Raw genomic sequence first — 23,380 nt, 5'->3', positions numbered from 1 at the left:
TTATAAGCAAAAATAAAATGGGTAGCCCATATTTGCATCCTTTCCTCTATTATTATCTCCTTATTATACCCCATCTTACCCATCTATTTGTGACCCACTGATTACAATTCTTCCTTCTTTCCTTCTCTATTGTCTACATGAGATCTTTTTTGTTGTAATGCATTTTTCTCTTTGGTTATTTGAGGTTGCATTTGCCATTCTCAGGAATTTACTATTTTATCTTCGTCCTTCTTTGATGTTTTTATTGGCGATTTTTACGCCCTCTATCCCTTTTATCCTAGTTCTAAAATACCTACTATAATTTGGTTGGTTGGTACATAATAAAATCGCAAAATTAGAAACACTATTTTACTTCACATTTACAAATTAAAATATAATTACATTTTACATTATTTAACAGCTAGTAACATTTGTTCACTTTTAGTATTAATAAATATTTACACTGCAGTTCTTTGTATTTATCATAAATCTGTAACAAAAAATTTGCTAGGTATGTTATTAGTGATTTGTAAGGAACTTACTCATAGTTTCCTGTTGAATTTCAACTTTGTACGTTGGGTTATCATAGGCAGACTGTGTAACTCTCGGAGGAGATGTAATAGCCGCCTTATTTTGGTTGTGTCGCTTAACTAATATTAACAAAAGTATTAGTGTGCTTATAATTGCTATTGCAGCTAATATCGCCACAATGACTAGGGGCCCGTAGTAATCTCCTTTGTGAGGAGATAATTCTTCAGATTCCAATTTTCCTAGAAGAGAGATAAATAAATGGCATCAAATATGTTAGGTTTACCTTGCTGGGTTGACGCACTTAGGGTGGGGGCAGACCTTGGTTTCGTTACGAAGTCTTGTACATTACTGGTTTTTATCCGCCCATTTGTCAGGTATATTTCTAACCAAAGTCTGTAGCGGATTCCAGGTTTTAGGTCCATAATAGTAGCCTTTGGAGGTGAATCGCGCTTCGCCATCTTAAATGTGCTGAAATCTCCTTTACCTGAATCACTTTGATAAATGGCACGATAAATATTAACGTATTTATCTTCTGGGTAGGGTACGCCAGACCAAGTGATTTCTACACTTGTCGATTTTACTAAACCGACTTCCAATGTTACATTAAATCCATAGCTATCCAATTCGTTTGCAGTTGTAAAATGGATCATATTTTCAGAGTGCAGTTCGGTGAGTTGTCCCGGGAAGGGAATAAAGAAAATTCCGGCTTCGTATTTGGTTGTCGGTTTTAAATTCTCTAACATGTAACTGGTTACAGCTCGGTGAATTAAGGGGGTCGCCGCGTAAATTTTCCCGTCTATTTCCCGGTAGCGTATCTGAACACCGTCGACGAATTGAAGTTCCTTATCCGAGAATTTTCTCCAGGCTATGTTTACCCATGTAGAATTTACATCAGTCACCACCAAATTGGGCTCGATGGGTATGGAAGGTGGTAAAGTGGGCGGGGCGTCCTGCAACGTTCGTACTGTGTATACACGGCTAGATGGCGTATTATGCAAGTCTCTCAAGGTCACGATTATTTTCAATTTATATTCGGTGTCTTCTTTTAACCCAGTAAGATCTACTTCCAGTTGTGCCGTTTCGATTAGATCATTTGGTGGTGAAAATACTTGCGACTGCCAAGTGTTTGGATCGTTATTGCTACAATAGATCATTAATATCGAATGGAAATGTGGAAGATATTTACTCTTTCGACGTGTATCGAATGTCTATTCGTCCATGTAATCCCACTATTATGGATGGAACCGAAAATCCTAACCTAATCGTATGCGCATCTACAGCCTCTAACGTATGTATGTTAACCTCATCTTGAGGCTGTTGGAATCCTGGTGGCACATTATAATATCCTCCTGGGAAGATTTGGCCGTTATTAATCCCTAATAGAAAAAGGCGAGTACATATATAAAGTTACGTATGGTAAGGTCTTCTAACCAACCTGGTTGTGACAAATTTTGTTGTGTTGGAATACCTAAACCGTTCGGTGATGTCATTAGTAGGTGCCCATTGGACGGGGGAGATTGAGCAAAAGGTAAAAACGGCTGTGGGTGCTTATGTATCTGTTGCAATATGTTTTCAACATTTAACTGAGGATTTAAATTAATTCCCAGATGTTGTGGACTATGTGGATAGGAAATGGCCGGGTTGTTTGCATGTGGAATATCATGAACTTCAAAAACGGATCCGGATGGATAATTATTAATTAATTCCGGGTGGTCGTTAATGAATTGCAATAGTTCATCCGGATCTCCTTTTCCGTGCACGGCAATGTGAGGTGTAACTGGTGTGGTTTGTGGATGTTGTGGTATGAAGGGGGTTGGTAAAAATGCATTTGGTGGTTCACGTTTCGGTGTAACCGAGGTCTTGCTAGGTTTATTTTTGTTTAAATGTTTAGATTCATTATGTGATCCAAGCAATGGCAGATCTTTCAAACTGCCACCGCCATGTTCTTTCTTTTTGACTGGTTCGTAATGTTTGTCATTTACTGCACCATGATTTTTCATACCGTGATCGTATTCCTTTTTGTACTCTTTAGTGTAATATGGATTTTCATCTACCGTTATATTGGGCAAAATATTAAGGTCAGGATTTGTATTAGAGTCTTTGTTTGTATATACAACTAGTGGGCCTAATATTTTTGAGGGTGAATGGTCGGGGATTAAATTAAGGGGATCAGAAGGCGTTGTTAATTCTGGATTCTGAAATTCGCCTTCGTGCTCTTCCACAGATTCGTTATACTTAGTTCCTGCAATACAAAGGTTTCACTCTATGTGCAAGTAACACCAAAGACCTCTATGTACAGTTAGTTAATTTGTTACCCATACATTTTATTTGCATACAACCAGGTTAATTAAAAGCTAAATACAAACAAAAATGCGTTCGGGATCAACAGTTTATGTAGGAATATGAAAGGCGTTCTTGCTACTTTGCTGGTTTGTATTGTATGTTAGGTAAGTACAGTTTAAAGATGGCTAGTTGTATTTAGGTATGCAGGCCCAAGAATGTAAACCCTCTTTTCCAACGTGAAGAAGCATTGGGATTTTGGAGTGGAAAAAAACGGAGAGACCTGCCAAAGTGACGGCAGATAATATTATGTGATAATTGATAATTGTAATTTAGATTAGCCGAATGTGTTTTAGGTATTGAATTATAGTTATTTACATAATAAGTCATGAAAGTGGTCGTTTACATAACGCGGAGGCTTATTGAAAAGTACGAGGTACGCTGAGTATCTCTTTAATGCCTCCAAGTCAGGCGGACTCACTTTCATGAAGTATTATGTATGAAATTTTTTATTATACTTCATTGAAATCACCTTATTTACACCTGTATTAGAAATAATGGTATCTGGCCTTTTCCAGGCTAGGGCACGGAAAAACCTTTTTGTACTCATTGAATGGAAAGATAATGTTTCCAAGCATCCTCGATGCACGGGAAAACGACTTTCCCGCATCGCGGTGTTTTTTAGTTTCCGCTGGAGAGAAGGGGTTATGCGCGTTCTTCGGTTGGTAGTACTTATTGAAGTCAACGAACGTCATGTCATGGTTAACTGTCATCTGCTGTAAAATCAATTAAACCGTTGGTTGAGGGTATTTAGTGCGATTAATCGGAAACAGACGTACACTAAGTTTTACGTAAATATATAAACAAGAACTTATAACGCAATCAAATTATTTTTCAGAATTGGAACTCAAGAAAAAGTAAAATTTATTGTTAAAACGTCTTAAAATGTGACCTGTGATATTCTGCAACTATTCGCATATGCAGGATTTTAAATGTAACGAGTGTATTTACGCAACTCAAGATAAATCAAATTTGAGAACACATTTCTTCACACATGTCTTCTGGGAATATTAAATACGATCAGTACACTTACGCGACCAATAAGAGCACTCTTTTCAAAGCATATTTCTTAACATTGAAGACTTCCAAGGATATTTAGTGCAAACGATGCAATGCCGTGACCAGTAGTAGCACTCATTGCAAAGGCAAAATATGTATTAACCAAAGATGTGAAAGTTTTAAATGTGACCAGTGCAATGGTAGTTACAAAATTATGTTACCAACCAAACATATGATTGTGTTACCAACTCATGATTAAAAAAAAACTAATTTACAAAACTTATTAATTTTGACCTTTTTTTACGCAATTCGTTACAAAAAATATTGTACCTAACTCTTTCGGAAAGAATTTTCCCGCATTCGCACTAAATGCAGCACTCCCTACGGTCGTGCTGCAAACAAAGTGCTCATGCGGGAAAATTAACTTACCGAACTTGTTAGGTAAATAACTATTCCCGGCGCCTTTGATTCTTTCCGTGCGCTGAATATAAATACCCAAAATATTGCTTTAAAATACAAATTTACAGGCAAGAAAACTAATTTTCAGAAAATCTATATGCGTTGTAATGTTTCATATGTAAGTATTTTGCGTTTTAATTCGTACCTAGATGTTTGAATATTTAGATAAACTTCTTTGAGAATTTGTGACATTTTTTGACGTTTCGTCAACTTTATCTAAAATAAACTAATTAAACAAATCGCCTTTGAGATGATTTGAGAGTAACCATGAAAACGCATTTTCTATAACTGTCAGAAAATAAAAATGTTAGCGAGTTTGTTGTTTTTTGTTATCGATTTAAAAGAAGTATAATAAAAAATATCGTTCATTACACGTCCAGAAATGCTTTTTCCGTGGTTGCATGACTTCCCGTGTTCGGATACGCCTCACACGGGAATTTGCCACGCGCGCACGGAAAAAGCCTGCTTTCCGGACTCCTAATGAAATATACTATTACCTGAAACCGCAACATGTAGATAACTTTTCCGAATTAAATTATTCATATTATGTGCGAAATTTTGATACCTAATCACGCATGCTAAAATCACTTTATTTAATTGTTTCCATAGAGATTTCAAATAAATTAAAACAATCAGTGTCATTTTTAATGCAGTTTGCAGTATATGCTTTGTACTTTTCAACTATACAGTCTTTATAACTATAGGTACCTACAAAAGCAGGTATCAGTGAAGAAGAGTACCTACGCGAGACGTTGTTATAATGAAGCCGAAGCTGCGGCCGCTGCAGTGCAATATTCGCTCCCCACAAAGTCAAGAAAGAGGTACGAAAGGGCGTACAAACCTTTTAATGACTGGCGCAAAACTTATTCAATGAACGATCTAATTGTTATTTTACATGTACTAGGACTGTAATGAGAGTCAGGCAAAAATATTACAGTACTAGTCAGGTCAAGATCAACTTTCTAATGTTAAAATAGCCCTGAAATTTAGATTTTCTTGATGGTTTCAGGTAAAACTTTAAAAGGGTGAAAATTAATTCAAATTATGTACTTCTCTTCTATGCATTTTAGAAAGCGTCTGTAAATTAAAAATAAAGAATTTTTTTCAGAAACTGTCAAATGTAATTTAGTTTATCTGAAACCGTGAAGAAAATCTAAATTTCAGGGCTATTTGGACATTAGAAAGTTTATCTTTACCTGACTAGTACTGTATTATTTTTGCCTGGCCCCCATTGCAGTCCTAGTACATGTAAAATAACAATTAGATCGTTCATTGAATAAGTTATTCAATCAACGATTGGATAATTATAATGCAGACTATGAGGTTATAGATATTTTTAAATATTAATATACCTACACAAAGGATAATGGTTTTTTAATTATTAACAATTAATGGAATATGTGTGGAAGTAATTATTCCTTTAGTTTTGCGCCAGTCATGAAAAGGTTTGTACGCCTTTTCGTACCTCCTTCTTGACTTTGTCGGGAGCGAATATTGCACTACGGCGGCCGCAGCTTCCGCTACACATTATAACAACGTCTCGCGTAGGTACCCTTCTTCACTGATACCTGCTTTTGTACCTAGTTATAAGACTGTATAGTTGAAAGTACAAAGCATAAACTGCAAGCTGCATTCAAAATGACACTGATGGTTTTAATTTATTTGAAATCTCTATGGAAACAATTAAATAAAGTGATTAGGTATCAAAATTTCACATATATGAATAATTTAATTTGGAAAAGTTATCTACATGATAATACGTCATGAAAGTGAGTTCACCTGACTTGGAGGCATTAAAGAGATACTCGGACGCGTCCTCGTACTTTTCAATAAGCCTCCGCGTCATGTAAACGACCACTTTCATGACTTATTATGTAAATAACTATTACGTAGAAGTACGTGACTTGAGGCCGACGAATACTAGTTTTAAGTTTTAACGGCCGCGACATATAATGTGTGGTTTTTTCAATATTAGTCATATCAAAAAAGATATTTAAAAAATACAATGTAATGTCGCTCAAATCGCACTTCATGTCAATCAGCCCTGTGACGTATCAGTGTCACTAACGTGCAGGTTATCTGTCAAAAACGTCATTTTGCGTATCGCAAAATAACGTTTGTGGGCAGATAACCTGCACGTTAAGTTTGACGTTTCTGATACATCACAGGGCTGATTATTTATTTACATAAACGTCAGGAAAATAACGCATTACTGGCGAGGAAATTTTGTAGTACGAGGCTCCATGAGGCCGAGTACGTTAATTTCCGAGTCAACTATTGTGATTTTACTGATGAATTATGTATTAAAGTTTACCCGAAATCGTATATTAATATAAAATTTCAATTCTTATATAGAACTTTTAATTAATGTCAATCTGTCAGTGTTAACAGGAGCCATTATAGAGAGTCTTGTTCTGGGCCATCAACAGGCTTTTTGCTCAATTACAGAGTGACCCGTATAATGCCTTTTAGTATTGTATGGTATTTACCTTATGAATTAGGAAAACCAAATTCGATAAGTAGCCAACAGAATGCTCGAAACTGATCTAAGGAAATTCCTATCTCTATCACAGATAAACAATTCTTACCTCAGCCCAGATTCGAACACCCGACCTTCCGACTATGTAGCCAATTCTACTAATAGTGCGTGTTGCTCTTTTTGGCACATGAGTAAGAGATGTAGGTATATATTTTGTTGTTTTTTAAATTTATTTCAATTTCAATTTTAACTTTATTTTTTTAATCTTAGTTTTTATTTCAATTTATTAAGTTTGTAATTTTTTTAATTTAATTTTATTTTATATTTTAAATTTGAAACTTAAACTACAACTTCAATTTCAATTTTTAGTAACAGTGTGCTAACACCAAAGAGTACATTATGGTTACTCTTTGCTAACACTGCTATAAAGCTCCGTAAAGTCCGAAAATCCGAAAGTCTTTTTTAGAGCATCATGAAAATCCTCATCTCCACTACGGAGTCATTTAATTTAATCCAAAATTACCCCCCTCCCCCCCAATGCTACACTTGGAAATAAAATGGATGATTGGATTGGATGTCCGCGTTCTATGGTTCACGGCGTAATGTCTGCGGTCTATTCCCTTTGCTGGTCAGTGTTAAGAATATGTACCTACCTATCAAGGTCTGCATTACATTGTACTTTCTACTTTCTGTAATGCGCATACAAAAATATCCACAGAATTATGTAAGAATCAATTAACAGGTTAATCGGCGATATACGCTAGTTAGGCAACTTTATAGTAGGGGAGCTAGCACGAAATCCACGAACGAGAATGATCAAAATTTTAACCGATTTATTAGGAATTATATTTCATTAAAACAAATTTAGGTAAGTACTTTTCCAGCAATGTAGCAAGATACAACTATTTACAGCGGCTAACATACAGGGTGACAATTTGAAAACTTACCACCCCCCATATCTTAGTAAATAAACGAGATATTTAAAAAAATCAAAATCCGTTTCGGTAATTCGGTGGGGGAATCACAATGACATAGTTGGCGACGCACCCCCTCCAACCCCCTGCGCCCCAGCCACCCCAACTTTTAAATCTTAAATAGTGACCCCCATGTGTGATACGTCGTTGGAAAGCTCTGAAAAAATGCTTTCCAACCATACCAAATAGCATTACATTTAGGTTAGTAATTATCGTGCAATCAAAAAATAAACTAATATGATACATTTGAAATCTGTCGTATTTAAAACGCAACCGGCGAACATAGACGAACTAAGACAGAGAATAATTCAAGAATGTCGAAATATTGCAAAACCAACATTTGAAAAGGTTCGACAAGAGTTTGAGAATAGATTATAACTGGCGATCAAAAATGAGTTGCTGTCAAGTCGGCTTTGGAAGTTGAAGTTAAATACGATTTTCCATGCTTATTTTTTGATTTGCACGATAATTACTAACCTAAATGTAATGCTATTTGGTATGGTTGGAAAGCATTTTTTCAGAGCTTTCCAACGACGTATCACACATGGGGGGTCACTATTTAAGATTTAAAAGTTGGGGTGGCTAGGGCGCAGGGGGTGTGAGGGGGTGCGTCGCCAACTATGTCATTGTGATTCCCCCTTCCGAATTACCGAAACGGATTTTGATTTTTTTAAATATCTCGTTTATTTACTAAGATATGGGGGGTGGTAAGTTTTCAAATTGTCACCCTGTATTTTTCAGCTTATGAACAACGATCTTACCTTGCATATGATCACCACGTCCGCAAGTCCAATACATACAGCAGTCATCATCCGGTAAGTGAGTTAGCTGGGCGAGTTGTGGGGGACATCCCAAATTGTGGGGCGGTAATGCAGGAACTGGTGGGCAAACATTTTGACATTCAACATTCCCCATTTCACAATAACAACGCTTTTCGCAGCCCGTAATATTCGTTGGAACTTGTTGCCAATTGTTGTACATTTCCCCCTTATAGAGACAGCTTCCGTTATTTTTGCACACCACAGACTTCGGACAGCAATCTGGGGGCGAGGGAACAAAATTCGGCGGTTCGGATTCCCACTCTATGCAATTCGGATTAATTACGTCTACGCCAAAATATGTCGGGCACTCCATTGTGAGGCATTGAACGCCACTCTCGCGACAAACACAAAGGGATGTGCAATTGTCATTGTATTCTTCATTAAGCTTGAGGTTGTGGCCTTTGTATTCGCAATTTAACGTGTTTGGTATTTCAAATATGTCATTGTGATTTTTCAATCTAATGTATTTTGAATTTTTTGCGTTAGCCATTCCGTTTGTGGACAATTGGAGTGGAATCCAAACGCTTTTGTTTAAACTGCCCTCCACAGCAATAGTACTATAATTCTTCCTAGAATCGGGTTCAAAATCTATTTTGATAGTAGTACTATTTATTGGTTTTACTGCAATAATTTTGATTTTTGGTTCGTCTACATCTTTTTCCGGTTCGTGATCATTCAGTGTTACATCACAAAGTACCTTTTTGCAACAGTGATCAGCGGGATCCGGAACTTCCACACAGTGATCAGAATTCTTACCAACACCTTTGCATCTAGTGAAGAAACCCAAATTAGCGATGTTCAAAAAATACCTACATCTACCTTGGTTCACATGTGACGTTTCCTGCAGAATGGCATGTACAAAGAGAATCACAACCATCTTCAATTCTTTCGCCTTTTTGATACATTCTACTCTTGTATGTACAGGTTTTTTGTGAGTGACTTACTGAAAGAATACCATTCACATTTTGGTACGAGATTAAATCAAATTACCTTTATCTTTGTCGCACATCAAACTTGCGCAACAGGGATCGTCGACCGGTTTCTCTACGCACATGGGATCATTCTCTTTTGCACCTTTTTTGACCAAGGGTGTCAAGCACCTGCCCGTACAGCTCATTTTTCCATTTGTACAGGTACATATGGAATCACAGCCGTTTTCTAATTTTTCTCCATTGTCATACGTTAAACCATTGAGTGTGCAAAAAGTGCCTGTACGAATGTTTAACATAAAGAATTAACTAGAATTCACTTAAGGTGTAGTCATACCAACTTTAACTTTTTCCGGATTCTTGGGCATTATTTCCATTTGGTCATCTTCGTCGTCCATACTAACGTCGCTCAAATCAAACGTCTTGCCCGACGATTTTCCCATCAGCTGATTATCTTTGCTATGATCGTGAAGGCTAAAATTTAACGATCGCCCTTTATGGTGGTCTGCGGTACTACTCCTTGTTGTAGCTTCGTTAGATTCGCTAACTGTTGTTGGCAGGGATTCATTTCGGGTTAATTTGTGTAAATAATGTTCTTCGTGGTCTTCTGTCATCATACTCATTGATGATGGTTTCGGTAAAGGTTGTGCTGTGTACGTGACTATTTCGGCTTCTTCTAAGTGATCTGAAATGAAAAAAATATGCAAATTAGTGGCTAGCATAAAAAAATAAGAAAAATGTTTACAAAAAAAAAACAGATTTGAGTCCATAGTGTAAAGCGATAATCGATCGCATTTACAGACCAGTTGCAGACGATTGAAGTTTACTTAGTCAGAAGTATATAACACATTACACATAGACTACAATTACGAGAGCTGACGTGTGGTATATGTTTGGAAAGAACTTCTAACGAAATTTAAAACGCCCTTTGCAGAGAAAAAAAAAGAAAAAAGGAAAAAACCTGGGAAAAAAGGTTTTCGCCTTAAGGCGAGTAACTGTAGCGTCCGAAAGGTCATAAAACGCACTATGTGTATGTACGAAAATAAGTGAAACTCCTCGTCTTCCTACAAGCGTGAAGCGTTCTTGTACGGGCTCGCATTTGCTGGCAGCCAGGCAGCCAGTCGACCAGAGTGAGATTAAACGCTACCTTTTTACAAATAAATTTGCAAAAATGCCGTTTTATGGGAATTGTTTCAGATTGTGCATACGTAGGTCTCTAGTGATGCCATGTAACATTGGGGGGGGTTAAACACACGTTTTACCCTTCATGGTATTCTAATGAAAGGTCTCACTGAAAGGAACTGTTTTCAAGCAACATACCGCCTTTCTCTCTTACCCTTTATCAAAATTGAGGCAGTGGGGAGGCACTGGTTACTCTAATGAAAGGTCTCGATGAAAGAAATTAATTTCTACCAACCATACTCCTTCTCCTCGACTCCTTATCGTGATCGGTTATAATTCTTTATATGTCAAAGGAGCGCACTCACACAGGGCGATTGGGACATCTGGAATAAATATATCCATTGATTATGTCAACACTTTAAAAGCGAAAATCTAGAAAACGGTCTTCTAGCAAGAAGGTAAAATCGATAAATATAGCATGCTACTACCCTCTCTACTACCTTATGGCTTATAACCTAATTATTAAGGATCCTCACGTCCTTTATAGTTTTGTATTGTATTGTCCGTTCGTCCGTCCGTCCGTCCGTCCGTGTGCGCTCCAACTCTTTTTAAAAGTGGCCGATTGCGTTGAAATTTGGTGTACGGGTACTTTGGACATTAAACGGACGCTATTGATTTTCAGGAAGCTGCTTCAACACTAACAAAAGTTATACGACTTCGAGTGAATCGGGAACAGGAAAATGTCCGGGCTCAATATAACAGAAATCAAGATATTTTATTCCCTAGGTCATGTATCGAGTTCGGACAATCGCTAGATTATTCCCTATGACCCTCAGATGTAATAATTCAATATAGCTCTTCTCTGTGGTATAGGTCGAAAGTTTTAGAGAAAAATGTAGCCAAAATTATATTTTATACATGAATTTAGAGTTTTAAAAGGTTTCAAACGCATTATCTTGATGCTGAAAGAGTACATCACGTGCACATTTGATAACCGCATGTGTGTGATTCAAAGACGTTAAATTATTTTTCTGAGGCCACATGGATTTTGATCAAAATAAGTCAAAACCCTTATTTATGCACCAAGATCGTTGAGAAAAAGATCCAATAGCATTATCTCAATGACCAAAACATGAATTTGATCTATTTTTGGCGACCACGTGAATTTTGATTAAAACATATCAAAATCGTTATTTATGCACCAAGAACGTTGGGAAAAAGACCAAGAGCATTATCTCAATGATCAAAACATGAATTTGATCTATTTTTGGCGACCACATGAATTTTGATCAAAACATGTCAAAATCGTTATTTATGCACTAAGATCATTGGAAATAAGATTAAGAGAATTATCTCAATGCTCAAGACATGAATTTGATGTATTTTTTTTAGTATCAATTGATTTTATTTAAATATTATATAAAATATTTCGAACATTTAAAAAAGGTTTAAAGATTTAAGAGAGGAAGAAAATTTTTAATTGTAAGGTAGATGCAGGTAATATGGCCATGTACAGCAATATGGCCAGGGCATAGTATTTCAATAATTTGGGCACTTGAACCATAGGTGTCAGTAGGTATCCTTAAAAATGATAAGTATATGATAGAAACACATGCATGGTGGCGCTTTTTGTCAATTGTCTGTTGTTACATGAGCACTTGTAATAAAATATTTTGGCGGGACCTGTGCGTATAAGATCTTCGCTCGTTACTAGAGGTGAAAAAATTAAAACAGGTAAGTTCCTAATTTTTTGTTATTTATTACATTTCATATTCAGACCTTTTAGAAAGTATCGGTATACTTGCTTTAATTCTATATTTGTGTTTATTCCATTATTATAATAAAAACAAAATTATAGGTTATGTCTAGCAATATGGCCACTTGACATGTAGAGTAATATGGCCATGGCCATATTACTCTACATTCTTTGTGTGTGTGTTTGGAATAATGTTGCATTCATTTATAGCATGCCACGCCGTCTGTGTATGGGGTTGCGGGGTATGTGGAGCAAAGTCTAGACAAGCAAAAATCAAGGAATCGTGGTATTGCAAGTTATGCCAGGAAGATAGAGTTTCCGATATGAGGGTATGCGTCGCTTGCAACGTGTATATGCATGAAGAATGTCTTGGCCTTACAGCTAAAGATAAAATACCAAATTTTTTTGTCCTGAATGTGACCAAAATACCTAATAAAAATTCGTTTGTTTGAGATTTTTTGCTTTTTGTTATGAAAATATCGTCTATAATGTGATATAGCATACGAATTAGACCATGGCCATATTGCCAACACCCTGTCGGTAATATGGCCAAGTGCCATTTTTTTTTCAGAATTGTTAAACTTTCTCGATATTTCGTTGTATCGGTTTATTTACTAAACATTGTGTCACGGTTTCAGGCAGTCAAGTTTGCTATAATTGCTAAACGCACAGAATTCGATTACATTGTCGATCAAATGCTTTTGCTGATAGGGCGCAGGTTGATGATTCATGTGGGCGCGTGATGCGTAGGTTACCCTTAAACTTAGATTATGGCATGAAAGACCATTGATAACAATGTAAACCATTCGTTGGATAATTATTCAGGGGCAAACACCTGAGCCTCGGTTCTGACGTAGAAACCAATAATTTTGGAAGACCATGAGTCTATTCTTCAGTGCCCTTCTTTCTAGCGTTTAGTAAAACTTTGGCCACAGTGCTATACCCCTATACCTTAAAATTCACCACCGTACCTAATACATAATGCAAACCTCATACATAATTATTATTGTTAATGCATTAAATTCAACTTATTTGAAATAACCAGTTTTGCGTGTAGTAAATTGGATATCTGGAACATGACCTTGCACTCCCAAGCGTGGTTATAAACCTAGATAAGTAAATCAACAATTAGAGCAACATAATTAATAATTTCGTACTTCGTTTGTTTTACAGCATAAGGTTAGCTGTCTTGATTAAGGTGGCGTTTACATTGAAAAATTGGAAATTTGTTTCCACAATAATTGCATTCTGGGTACAAATTTTACATTTGCATGAAACAAAAATTATTTAGCTAATTCCTGTACTTTCGCCTTTATTTTGGAAATAAGTTGTTAAAAAATTCCCATATAAAATATATATCTTTCATTTTTATCATACACTGATAATAATTTGTTATCAAATTTAACTTCATTCACAAAATGCTACACTTGAATATAAAATGGATGATTGGGTTGGATGTCTGTGTTCTAATGTCGGCGTCCCATTGTCCGCGTCCTATGGGTCACTGCCTAATGTCTGTGGTCTATTCCCTTTGCGGTTCAGTGTTAAGAATATGTATCTACCTATCAAGGTCTGCATTAAATTGTACTTTCTACTTTCTGTAATGCGCATACAAAAAATATCCACAGAATTATGTAAGAATTTAGGAATTATATTCCATTAAAAAAATTTAGGTAAGTACTTTTCCAGCAATGTAGCAAGATACAACTATTTACAGCGGCTAACATTTTTCAGCTTAAGAACAACGATCTTACCTTGCATATGATCACCACGTCCGCAAGTCCAGTACATACAGCAGTCATCATCCGGTAAGTGAGTTAGCTGGGTGAGTTGTGGGGGACATTCCAAATTGTGGGGCGGTAATGCAGGAACTATCGAATTATCGATTCGCCGCTACCCGTTTCATCGCGGCTTTTTCGCCGCCAAAATTATTATATTGGGTTCAGCTTTCAATACCACTTACATGCTATCTCACATTACAAATCACATTCATGTACCTAACCAATTTTGAACCCCGTTGTCAGTAATATGAAAATACTCATTAGAACCCTTATTATGCGCCCATCAATACGGATTCGACAGTCGATAATTGATAATGGATTTAGATTCTTTCATGTTTTTTTTTCTGACAAAATATGCGGACTGAGTAAAATTCAAAAGGGTTGTGATATGGAACAATTTATGGAGGGTCAAGCCCCCCCTCCGAAACTATGGAAAACAGTCTACACTCACTTTATTATGCAGGGTGGCACAACGAAAAGGAAACAGACTGAATAACTCGTAAGGAAATTGTTTTTGGAAAAAAACGCAAAATCAGGTCGATTTTGGTTGGAAGGGGGACATTTTTTACTTAACAATTTACAAACCTGACGTCTACCCCCTAAGCAAGGGTGCCATCCCTTCAATAATTTTTAATTGAACGATGGGTCGAGTGCCACATTATTAGAAAGGGTTCGTAATGTCCTAACGCGCCTATGGTTTAGTTTTTAAAGTCTAGCGAGTGCTGGAAGGGTACATGGTGTCAAATGAGGTATTCTTGGCAACTATGAAGATTAAATGACTAAGAGCAGGCTTACTACGTTACCGTTAAATCTACCTGACAGTTAATTTCCATGGTAACAAGCATATAGGTGGTTATCCAAGAGATAAGTGTAACTGAAACAAGAAGGATCGGCTCTAGATAAGTGTAATCTTGTATGTGCATCTGTCTGTTTAGTTTTAAAGTACGCAGATTCATTGCTTTGACAACTTTCCAAGTTGTATTTGATTTCTAGCAAAATGTGTGTTTTTTTAATAGCGTCTCCGTGAATTGCACTAACAAAACAAAATACGGATGGTTTCTTAATTTATACGGTACTAACAAGTAACAATAGTAATTAAGGGGCAATGGCACGTATGACATAATCCAACTTTTATTGTTTCCATTGAATGATCCCACATCTAAATTGACGTGCAGTAAACCATGTTTTGGTGAAATGGAAAGGCTATAAATGAAGCTATCAAAATCGTTGTAAAAGCGGAAATTTATTGTTATTTAAAATACTGCGGTATTAATAAGCATGGACTACATGTCCAGCAGCATGCATAAAAAAGTGTACCGGCTATTGTTTCGTTTTAAGGGAATTTTTTTTAAAAGTACAATCCATGCCAACGAACTTTATTCAAGTAGTCAATCAAATGAACCTTTAATGGTAAACTGCACCCATAGAAGTACCTATATTTTTTAATATTCGTTGTGAATATTACTTTTTTATTTGGCAGGTGGCTTGAAGAGGTTGATGAAAAATAATCTTAAATCAGGTCATCGAACGAATGTAATGGTATGTTTGTAAATACTGAAGCGAAACTTAGAACAGGATTTATTTTGCGTTCGTATATGGTAGACTTGCTTTATTAGACGAGGTATAAACTTTAATGGCGTTTATTAAATGGTAGAGAGAAGTACCTATAGTTTTTGTAACATAATCATGGATAAACTCTAACTGCCTTTTTAGTTTATAGTAGAAAGTTGCCGTCAACGGTAAATACGAGAGTCGTGATATACGCAACACTGAAGAGTCATTGCTATGATGACTGTATTGAGAATAAGGATGAAGGATGTAATTATTTGCCAAAGATCAAGTTTGCGCAAGATCTAAATATCCTCGAGGTTTTTTTTATGACGTTTCATTTATATTAAGTACCCTCTTCTAAATTGAAGCATTATACCGGGTGGTGCCTAGCGCGACTCAGAATAGGGATTTCAATGGTAATTTCTTTATAGCCAATTACTAGCTCCACTAATTATTTTATAGCAAAAGTCTAAATACGTTTATTTCAGAAAAAAAATACTGCATCTGTTCATACGGTCACTTATAATTTTTCGTTTTTCAAAACCGTAGAAATCCACAAAATAAAAAATTACATTTTTATAAATCAGTGATGCTTTGGAATGGCACCACCCTGTAGATGATGAAAGTAGTAATTTCTTGCTGGTAACATTGAATTCAATTCTGGTAGTAAATAGGTAGGTACAATACCATGGGTAGGTACCTACACAGGTTTTTAATTAGATACAAAACCATTGATTGTGATTTGTGATTTTGATAACAAAAGAAAAATTACAAAAAAACACCCCCATTTCTATGGAAGGATAGCGCCATGCCCAGCTACCCCCATTTTAAAATTATAATATGCCGTCTCTATCGAAAGAGAGTAACACATCATTTTAAAGGTCTTTCCAAAAATACACACGAAATCAAATTGGGATGGTACAAATTAAAATAATGAATTGAAAACAATTCACGTTCGATGTGCGCATATAGTAACTGCCCCGGTAAGAATATCTGGCGTAAGTATGACATGGAGTTGGTACGTAAGTTTCAGGGACAAGGAATCAGGGAGTAATTAAAAAAAGTTTTTGATGAAGTTGTAACGGGAGCCCGTTCGCTTATCTTGATTGTTTATTATTTTTTTAGAGATTAGATTGATATTCCGTGGTGTGATCTTCATAAATTTACCCGTATAGGGGTGGAAATAACCCTACGACAGAGGGCCGTCAGGGGCGACTAAACACGTCAGCCGCAACTCTAGCGCTTGAGTTGGAGGGCGAATGATATTTGTGGATTGATGGGACTTCTATTTTTACCAATTGCTTCTTTTCCGATTGTTGCGATTTTAAGCAATAGTAGTCTTACAAATCGTAGTACCTATACCTAATAGGAGACAAAGTCGGGGACTACTTTCAAGATTTGGAACCGTGTTGTATGGGGATTCGGGCGATATTTAAGGGTTTTTGTGTAGAAGACCAGTAAGAATCAGCGTGCGGGTGGTTCCTGCTCCAACACTTCTTGTATGGGTATCTGGAGAAGTGGCGCCCATAAGTACAGCTTTTTGTTTGCAATGTCAGTGGGGTTAATCCCAACGCGCTACATTTATTTTTATCAGTTTGGTAGTCAAAGTGTGGCAAGGTAAGGTTTCATCCAGTAGGGTCCGGAGTTGAATTTGTTTTTCAATCAATATAAAGGATAGTTTCATAATTTGGTAGGATTTCGTAAATTTTTTGGTTGTGGTACGTGAGCGAGTGAGCCTTGATTGCGATCCTGACTTTGTAAATGCGTTTGAAAACTCAAGGCACCAGTGAATCGTGGGAAATGGCGTGAATGGTTCAGTAGGAAGAAAAGAAATGTTTTTTCAGTCATTATTAGTAACATCAGCAGGAAATTTATTCCACGTTGAGTTGATTTCTGCGTGTCCTGGAATCTGATTGGTAGTATAAAGTTATTTTATTGGTGAAAAACGTTTGCGTCACTGAGAAAACCGTCAGGGAATTTGCGCAAGTGCAACCAACTGCATGTAACCGTGGGGTGTGTTTTAATTCGCGCTTAAGTAAGCTACCTGTAAAATTCTCCGAATATTTAGTTTAGTTCATTTCTTTGTAATAGGTACACAAACATAACAGCGGTGTCAGAGGTGGGATACATAAAAACAACAACAAAGATAAACATGAGCTATCAGCGGAACTTCTTCAAACACTTTCGGGTATGATCGCTGCCACTATCCGTGATTCTACAAGGTAACTTCTTACCAGGAATGACAGAACATCATCTCCTTAACCCCGGCACCCATAGTTCTCGATGCCACCGTATCGTGCTGGCGACGACATCACTATTGGGGACTATTTCACGCGATTTACTTGGGCACGTTGCTTGAGTTTCACCGCCCATCCTCTCGAGAGCACGTGATGTTTCTGTAGTCCTACGAGCAGCTTATGCTAAGGAAATCGACCCCAAAGTCGCATCGGGATTCTACAAGAAGGTACTACGAGTGGGCGTCGTCACCTGGATGTCACAGACGCATACACTGGTCTCGAGGTTGACGTCGACGATGAATTCAGCTACGCCTTGACGCACATACAGTGAATTTTTTTTAAATGCGAACATAGGAGTTTGTATGCAATGTAATTTCCCTATGTTCGATTTTAAAAAAACACATCAATCTATTGATTAGTTCAAATGAGTAGTAGATACAACTGACAGCTGTCACATTTTTAAAAATACCGCCGTCCAATTTAATTACGAAATCGGTTAGATTATTGCTTAGAATGTCAAGGAGGACATTTCGAACATTTATTGTAATTTTTTTCGTTATTTATTTGCTTATTTTCTTCATTTATGTATTGAATAAATCAAATTAGTAGAATACCAGGTGCACATGACCTACAAATAATTGAAGGTTGGTTCACAATGAATTGTGATGTCAGCGCGTGCTATGTCAAGTAAAGTTATCGTAAAAATTTATCCTAAAGTTGCTATGGCCTCACATGGCTTATTTAACAAAATCTTACCGAGTGCTCTTCATCATAAAGACTATGAGTTGCTATTCATAGTCACACAAGTTCCGCGTTTTAGGAATGTGAACTGCGCACACTTCATAGATTGATGTGTTTTTTTAAAAATCGAACATAGGGAAATTACATTGCATGTAAACTCCTATGTTCGCATTAAAAAAAAAACTCACTGTATTTTAGCTGCAATTAGCAGTCCATGTACTCGTATGGTCTCAGGTTGGTCAAGGAATAATTCTTTTTCAGTTGATGTTTCAAAAAAACATAGAATTGTTAGAATTGTAAAATAAAAACGATTATGTGTATGTGAAATATTTCACGTTGTTACTATTCAAATACGAATAAATGCAATTTAAATTGACTAGTGCCCTCTATCTGCACTATTATTAAAATGAACACGTTACAAGATGTTTTAATTATTTGGGCTAATTCAAAAATGTTTCAAGGCGAAAATTAAGCAACGTGCGTACGATACCCCTACAACCTGGTACTTACAGTCAATTAATTAATAGACAGGCGGTGTTCGGTGTTCCCGTACTCAATTATAGCACTGTACCTATCCCTATAGGTGCAGCGTAAAGAAGTAGAAAAGCATTTGCGACACCGCAATTACTTGTTAAAGTTCCATGCATTCGATAATCCGTCAAAAATCCAATTAGGAAGAGAAGGATGCAAACTCCCACACAAATGTTTAAAGATTGCACATGTACATACTTAGGTACATGTATATGACGTAATTATAGCGTAACTTTTTGTTAACCCCAGAAGTAGGTATAGTCACTGACAGAATTAACAACCCTCGAATATCTTAATTGTACCTACTAAAGCCCGTTTGTAACGATCACTTATTTAGTCAAATTTTTAGTCCTTTTTTTCTTCAATAAAGATAATGCTATCCTAAAAATGTCATAAATGATGAAACTGTATGTAACATTCCATAATATTGTCATTTTTTTAGTACCAGTAAAATGTAAACATTTGTATATAATCTATGTTATATCAAATCTGAAGACTAAATATATATCTTCTGTAAACTAAAGGTGTCTATCTACTGTCAACGTATTATAGTGAGCTTTAAAAATGAATATACATTTAATTTTAATTTTACAAATTCTCTATAATCTGTCAAGTTACTAAAAAATTGAGGGAAAATAGGACAGGTTCTAAACATTAAAAAAATAGGACAACTTTCAGTTCCTAAAATAACTACCAAAAAATTGATCAAAGTTGATGTATGAAATGTTCAATTTTTTGTTCCTAAAATATTATTTAAAAATTGACTAAATAAGGGATCGTTACAAATGGGCTTTAGTAACCAGTTGCCAGCTACAGATCTTTAAATCCCGACAGTTAACAAGAAACCGGTATGCCGTGTATACTGATCACATTCGAGAACCATCAATTCTGTCAATGACTGTACCTATTTCTAATTAAGTCCTGCTCTTGCCATATTTTTAGCTCATACTTGTTTACCTATAACTTTAATAGAAAGAAAATCGTGACTGAGTGAGATAATAAATACAAAAAAAGTGAAGAGGATACCAACCTTAAAATGAAACTTGTTACCTAACAAAAGTACATAAATAACGTTACTATGGCACCTGTCAGAAGTTATTGCGTGTAGTGACTTTCTACGCCAGAAGGAGTATAGTCCCTTGGTATTTTGTACTAAATGTAAAAATTTAAAAGCAAGTTAGCTATGAGTATTTTTACCGAAGATGCAATTTCATCGCGGCCAATGAAATGTGAACAAGTTAAGAAAAAGAAAGATCATCCTCACCCACTAACCTTGTTTTCTATATTCTTACAACAGATTTATTTCACGATGTATGCATTTAGATAATGGGAATAAGTTCATCCTTTCATCTGTTAACTGGCTACGTTTAAGTGGTTTAAGTTTAATGGTTGCATGAAACAATTGATATAAATTTTGTTGTTTTATTTCTCTCAAAAAGATTTACTAATTTTCTCATCCTTTGTTTAGTTACATTTAATGTAAATTTACTTTCACGACACCTATTTATTAAAAAAATTGTTGCTCCATGAATTTTATTGTGTTTGTATATGAACCAGTGAACCACCTATCCCTTTTTAACAAGAAACGTTGCGATTTCATAAACCTAAAGAAATTTGTAACGATACGATAAATGTCACGAACAGAGAATTTTAGACACTTTTGTGTCAATGGGAAGATTAATTATCCAAATCATTAACTTTTTTTGACGTATGATCATTCTTGTAATAATGACCATTAATAATAATAATTATGACCATTAAATTTATATAATTAAACTAAGTGCCTAATTGCATAGTGAAATTCTAATAGTGTTCCGCAAAGTGAGTTGGGCACTTACGAATAATTGTATCTGGGACCGCACATAAACAATCTAAGAAAGGATATTAAAAACAATTTCTGCGACATCTTTTTTAAATATAAATATCTGGACTCAGATAAAACGTTGTACGTATACCACGATACCTTCAGTTGCCATTTACCCGCCTCAGATGTCTCAAAAAAATCCTTGGTATGTGAATATCTTAAAACCAGGCATTATAATTTCTGTAATTTTCGTTCTCCTGCCTGGTCTTAGGTATCGAAGATTGTTGTTGATTTATTTGTCTATTTATTTAGATTCGGTAGGTACATTTGCATAAGTAATGTCAAGTTTTTTGACGGTACACTACTCCTCGGCGATTCCTGAACTGGCAATAACCAAACCAGAGACGACTAACCAGCACTATTGCAAGCCGGAACCGATTGAATCGGCGGTCGGTCAGCCGGCTATCGACCAACCGGCACTTGCTTTGCCGGTTCTATGCCGTGCCGGCGCTTGTTCTACCGGGATCCATTGTTATGTGGTATACGCTATTCTAATTCTCTCTAAATATTGTACATTTCGTTAAATTAATTTTCATTATTGTTAAACTTATAAATTACTCAGTGTGTTTGTATAATGGTTTGGCAATATTTCATTTCGTAAAAACTTACCAGCAACTACTACAGTACTCGGTGAAGTTGTTTGGATGAATGTAATTCGTATTCACGCGTAGACTTAAGCGACGAAGAAGTTTAAGGCGTGAGCTTTGATTTCTGGGGTACTTACTCGATTGAGAGATCGATTATTGAACCACCACAATTGTCTGTTGATGTCCTTGACCTGAGGAAAGTTGAAGCCGCACACAGCAAGTATGTATTTGAATCGATTCAATCTGGGACGAAAACGTTAATCAAAATTTTGCATTTTCCCGTAAATAACTTCGTATACCAACAAATATGAACCTTGATCTAGGGGGATTTTCAACAAAGACGAAATCTGTGGAGATCGATGCCACGTCAAACTAATACGGACAAGAAGATATTGTGTTATTTTTTTTGCAGGAACTTTAGAAATAACAAAAAGGACATACATAACCAGAAACCTAAGTACATACAACTGTCATGGTTCCCGAGAAAAAAATTAGAGACGAAACGCAAATTCTGAGGGCGTGGCTTCCTCGCGAAACCTTTTAGACATTCGGTTTATTTGGAAAACATGTTTTTTTTAGTGCCTTCTACCGTCAACTTTTTTTGACATACTCAACACTCTGTATTTAACACATAAGGGGGAAAATTGATATCAGTAAAGTAGGTGGATATCGACGATCCTTATAAAAATATAATTATTCTGATTTCAAAAATAAAACAAGATAAAAGTGTACCCACATGTGCGAATGACTGTAGCACGTTTTGCTACGTAGATTAGTATTTTACCCCTAGGAATATTGGGAAGTGGTACTCAAACGTCCATTGCGCGTATCTGTGTACCCGCAAATTTCCCAAGGGAATTCGAAACTGTAGGCGGGTTTCCAATGAAATATCATGGATCTGCTGGATGGAGGATCACCATGGATTTTCGAAATTGTATTTTTATTCTTCCTAGCATAACGTTCAATGTCAATAGGTACATTAAGTTTCCATAGAAATTAAGTTTTAGATAGATTTATCTGATTTCTGGTTACAAAAATAAAAATTGTAAATAGTCGTACGCATAACCGAACTAGTAACTTGCTTTATTGTTGTTTATAAAGCAGTTGAAAAGAACAACATTAACGCAAGTCACTCGCATTCAATTTACTCAAATGTTCACACTTGTATGCCAAAACCCACCAACAATTAAGAATAAATTGCTTTGAGCAATTTTCGGATGCATTAAACTGTAAACTAGCTAGGCACGAATGAAATCTTAAGATCAAGGATACCTCGTATAGGTGCAGTAACGTTCCAATTTAAAATATTGAAATGAGTGAAGATTGCATTACCTAACCTATTTTGAAAGTCAAAATTGTATCAAGACTTAAGAGCTTTAACAGTTGTGTGTTTGGTTTCGTTTTACAACTTCCTTCATTAACCAAGTAACGAACTCACAATCAAGGTCGCAACGGTATTAAACTTGCTTATAGAATGCAAATTTAGATGTTTTCCTTGTTTAAATACGTAAAAGCATCATCATTTTCCTGAATTAGGTAGGTACCTCTACTTTATTGCTTCCAGAATGTAACTGTGTAAGGAAACTTGTACAAGAGGTGTCGGTCTCACGACATAGAGATTTAACTGGAGTGATAAGAAGGATGACTGAATTGGGATACTATTTTATGGCGAGGGACTAAATTACATATGCCTTACATG

The 23,380-nt window shown here is 36.0% G+C and overlaps 1 protein-coding gene and 1 long non-coding RNA gene across 4 annotated transcripts; one reads left to right on the top strand and one right to left on the bottom strand.

Moving 5' to 3' along the window:
* Nucleotides 1-334: 334 nt before the first annotated feature.
* On the bottom strand, nucleotides 335-14,276 carry LOC116168477 (putative epidermal cell surface receptor). 3 transcript variants are annotated; one of them, XM_031484337.1, is made up of 10 exons: nucleotides 14,144-14,276; nucleotides 9,849-10,196; nucleotides 9,573-9,791; nucleotides 9,402-9,525; nucleotides 8,523-9,352; nucleotides 1,946-2,752; nucleotides 1,697-1,886; nucleotides 794-1,650; nucleotides 522-749; nucleotides 335-469 (listed from the first exon to the last, which is right to left on the bottom strand). In XM_031484337.1, the coding sequence occupies exons 1-10, from the start codon at nucleotides 14,178-14,180 to the stop codon at nucleotides 462-464; spliced, it is 3,648 nt and encodes a 1,215-aa protein (XP_031340197.1). In that variant the 5' UTR covers nucleotides 14,181-14,276; the 3' UTR covers nucleotides 335-461. The 3 variants fall into 3 exon arrangements, with proteins under 3 accessions (XP_031340197.1, XP_031340198.1, XP_031340199.1); XM_031484338.1 differs by lacking the exon at nucleotides 1,946-2,752; XM_031484339.1 differs by lacking the exon at nucleotides 1,946-2,752 and having other exon boundaries at nucleotides 1,697-1,859.
* Nucleotides 13,822-18,294, top strand: LOC116168478. Its single transcript, XR_004144769.1, has 3 exons — nucleotides 13,822-14,062; nucleotides 14,124-14,197; nucleotides 17,813-18,294. It is a non-coding gene; the product is annotated as an uncharacterized LOC116168478 (long non-coding RNA).
* The last annotated feature ends 5,086 nt before the right edge of the window (nucleotides 18,295-23,380 follow it).

This window comes from Photinus pyralis, unplaced genomic scaffold, assembly GCF_008802855.1.
Source record: "Photinus pyralis isolate 1611_PpyrPB1 unplaced genomic scaffold, Ppyr1.3 Ppyr1.4_LG4, whole genome shotgun sequence".
Lineage (NCBI taxonomy): Eukaryota > Metazoa > Arthropoda > Insecta > Coleoptera > Lampyridae > Photinus > Photinus pyralis.
The sequence above is the reverse complement of the archived record's forward strand: the minus strand, read 5'-3'. Positions and strand labels throughout refer to the sequence as shown.